Genomic DNA, 3925 nt, shown 5'->3' on the forward strand with positions numbered 1-3925 from the left:
CTTAAGGATCATTCACGTGACTTTTTGCTAGAAAGTCCTCAAAGTGCGATATTGTGTAAACCACATGGACCAATCGTGAAATTTTGTCAAAAAAAATTAGAATGAAACACCGGAATTCCTTCAACGGATTTACCGGGGATTATCCTCTAAAAGTTAGCAAACAGAACCCAATTTTCTTTTTATTTTTTTGGACATAATAAATAAAATGACGTCACCACCACCGCAACCGTCACAATATGTCGCCGGAGAAGAACCGGAAGTCGTTCACATTAATCGGCTCCCCGACGAATTACTACTCACAATATTCACCAAATTAAACAATGCAAGATTGCTTTGTATTTGCAGTCTAGTTTCCAAGCGTTTCTCCACCGTCGTCCACCAGACGCCGTCGTTATTCCTCACCTTTCCTCACCGGCACTCCAATGATCGGAATGAAAATTTACCAAAGAAATTGTTCAATTACCTCTCGAAATCCTTCTTCCGGAAACCACCGAAAAATAAATTTGACGGACCGTTGTTCCAATCGGCGGTTGATTCCTTAAAATGCTTCGAAAATGTTAGAACCCTGCAAATTCAGCTCCCTTCGTTTCAGCAAGACGAATCCATCCTAAAATGGCACGCCGAATTCGGTAAAGATATGAATATCTGCGTGATTTTATTCGCAACCTCTGTTCATCAACCAACGCCTTCAACCCACCAGGTCCGTAACTCCGATACTCTGTTAACAAATCATCTTCTCCAATCTCGAATCGCATCTGCAAATCAGTGCTTTCGAGAGGCGACATGGCGGCAACATATTCTCCGGCACGTGGTGGAGAACCACCAGAATTCACTACACGCCGCGGATATATGTGATTCGAGCAGGAAAGGAAAGGTTGTTATGAGGGGAAGACAGCAACTGAATGATTTGCTTGATCCGAAGCTGAAATTGCCGGCGTCGGGATATGGAAAGTTATGGCATGTCCAACTACTCCGGTTGCCGGAATCACGATGTGTATTGCATGGTGCGACGGTTGTGGCGATCAGGCGTACAGATGAGAATGAGGAAGAACATGAAGATGTTGGGGTGAAGCAATTGATGAAGAAAGGGTATGAACTCGATGAACAACTTTTGTGGGAAGTTCTTACTCATATTTTTGAGAATCATGCGCCTTCAAGGAGTCTCAATATAAATCCTGCTCGAAGATGATTAATGGGTTTGGTTTGTTGAAATATAAAATTCAAAATATATTTTTATATTTGAAATTATATAGGCAAATGCTCAAAGGTTGTTGTATTGTTTGTATTAAGGATGAACATTATAACCATCTGAACCGGAATCGATACATAACCGAATTACCAGTTCTTCATTTTTATGAAAACCGGTCCCAATTCTAAAAATCGGGACCGGTTTGACATTTTTTTTCGTTTTTTTAAAATGCGCATAACTCACTTATATGAACTCGAAATTATTTGATTTTTTTCTAAAATGTAATTTGGAGTTTGTAATTATTTTTTGACTATACAAACATACGTTTTGGTTAGATATTGAATCAGATACATACCCCGAAAGAAAGAATATTAATGTCGTGTTTTCTCTATTTCAACATTTTTTTTTTGTTTTTTTGAAACATGTCCCATTTTTTTTAATGTGCATAATCCATTCATATGATGTCAGAATTACTTAATTTTTTTTCAACATGTAATTTTGTGTTTTCAGTTCATTTTAGACAATAAAAACACATATTTTGGTTAGATATTGAACCAGTTATAGACTCCGGAAGACTACATATCAATGTTGTGTATTTTATGTTTCAATATTTTTATTTTTATTTTTTTTGGAATCTGCCCCGTTTTTAAAATGTGCATAACTCACTCATATAAAGTCGGAATTACTTGATTCTTTTTTCATCATGTAATTTAGTGTTTGTACTTCAATTTAGAATGTAAAAAAGTCATAATTTGGTTAAATACTGAATCATTTACAAGCTCCGGAAGATAACATATCATCTATAATATTTCAATCAATTCGTTTGAAAAATAACTGAAAAACCGGGACGGAACCGGAACCGGCGCTAGAACCGGCGGTCCGATTCCCGGTTCTTATAATATAGGAAAATCGGTTCTGGTTCTAAAGCTCATCCCTAGTATGTATATTTACAAAATTGATGATAAAATTAAACCTAACAATTTCAATATGGAGTTTAATATAGGGAAATCGAGAAATCCATTTTAACAAAAATAACTAGTAATTATTTTTTTTGGTAAAATGACCACGTGCTTTGGAACATAGCATTCCGGAGTGGTGGAATCCTTTCTAGAGATCCTATTCCAGAGACACATTTCGAACATTTTATTTCAGATTATAACCTTAATTTTGTTTCCTATGTAAATATGTGTACACATATGCTTAGTCTCTCTCTCTCCCCCCCCCCTCTCTCTCTCTCTATATATATATATATATATATATTATTGCTGCCCTAATGTTTAAGATGATACCTACAAAAATTCAGAGCACCAAATAGAGAGAGTAAAAGCAAAAGAGAGGGTTTCTTCTTTTCCCGTTTTTCTTGATACACATGTAGTTTTTCATCATTTTTCGGAGATCCAACGGTCCATTTTCTTTTATTTTTGGATAGCGACTTCCTAACATCGAGACTTTCATATCCAATGGTTGAATTGTCAAGGTCAGATCCAGAGACTCAGAATCGTAGCTTTTGTTTGCTGCTGAAAATTAGGTTTTGGTGATATTCATTCTTTTCTCTTTGTCGTTTGATCCCATATACTTGAAGTTGTTATTTCCAAGTGTATAATGATTTTTGAGGGACTTTAGTACATATAGAGAATAATTTGTATTGCTCAAATATTAGTGATAGTGGATTTGAAGCGACTCTAGTAATCCCGTGGTTTTTACTCTCGTTTTGAGAGGTTTTCCATGTTAAAATTCCAATGTCTCATATTGATTGATTATTTACTGTTTTGGGTTGATTATATTGATCATACAACTTGCACTGGGGTTGATTTTTTGCAAGTGAAAACATCATATTTGTTTGCATCCTCGAAGGTTTACTGAAGATAAGAAAAGTTTAGTCAAACGAAGTTTTAATTCTGGATTGTTATTTACCGTTATGGTTGTGTTTTTCCCATCAGATTGGTATCATAGCCTGGTTTTTGTTATTGGGTTTCTTGTTTGAACAATGGAAGCTAATACAAGTAGGATTGTAAATTTGATTGGTTCTAATTATCAAGTTTGGGAAGGCAAGATGGAAGACCTTCTTTATGTGAATGATTATTATATGCATGTGTTTAATACTAAAACCCCCGAAGATAAAACATATATTGAGTGGAATATTTTGCATTGAAAATTTTGTGGATATATTCGAACATGAGTTGATGATAATGTTTTGAACCATATTAGCACGAAGACTCGCTCGTACTTTATGGAATAAGCTTGAGCATTTGTATGCTCGGAAGACCATGAACAATAAATTGTTCTTGATTAAACATTTTATTGGCTTGAAGTACCATGTAGGAAGTCCTATTAGTGATAATTTGAATTATGTCATAGAATTATTAATCAAGTTGTAGGAATGGGTATCAAGTTTGAAGATAAGTTTCAACGTTTATGGCTCCTTGGCACTTTACCGGATTCTTAGGAATTTTTTAGGACATCCTTGTCCAACTCTGCACTAGATGGTATTATAGCCATGGAATTGGCTAAAGGTGGTGTTTTAAATGAAGAGATGAGAAGAAATTCACAAGGTTCCTCTTCACATTCAGATGTCTAGGTTATAGAAAGCAGGGGGAAGTCAAAGTAGAGGTCTGAATAACAATCTGAAGCATCACAGTAAATCTAAATGAAAGTTTGCTAACTATGAGTGCAATCATTATGGTAGAAAAGGTCATACAATATGATTCTGCAGACAGTTGAGAAGGGAGAACAAGA

The 3925-nt window shown here is 35.4% G+C and overlaps 1 protein-coding gene across 1 annotated transcript; it reads left to right on the forward strand.

The window, feature by feature from the left end:
* The first annotated feature begins 205 nt into the window (after positions 1–205).
* Positions 206–1189, forward strand: LOC111883516 (F-box protein At4g18380). The gene has a single exon (XM_023879839.1). The coding sequence runs from the start codon at positions 206–208 to the stop codon at positions 1187–1189; it is 984 nt and encodes a 327-aa protein (XP_023735607.1).
* The last annotated feature ends 2736 nt before the right edge of the window (positions 1190–3925 follow it).

The sequence above is a fragment of the Lactuca sativa genome, chromosome 3 (genome assembly GCF_002870075.4).
Source record: "Lactuca sativa cultivar Salinas chromosome 3, Lsat_Salinas_v11, whole genome shotgun sequence".
Classification (NCBI taxonomy): Eukaryota; Viridiplantae; Streptophyta; class Magnoliopsida; order Asterales; family Asteraceae; genus Lactuca; species Lactuca sativa.

Coding starts and splice junctions, on each gene's coding strand:
- LOC111883516 (XM_023879839.1), top strand. CDS start 206: ATGACGTCACCACCACCGCAACCGTCACAATATGTCGCCGGAGAAGAA.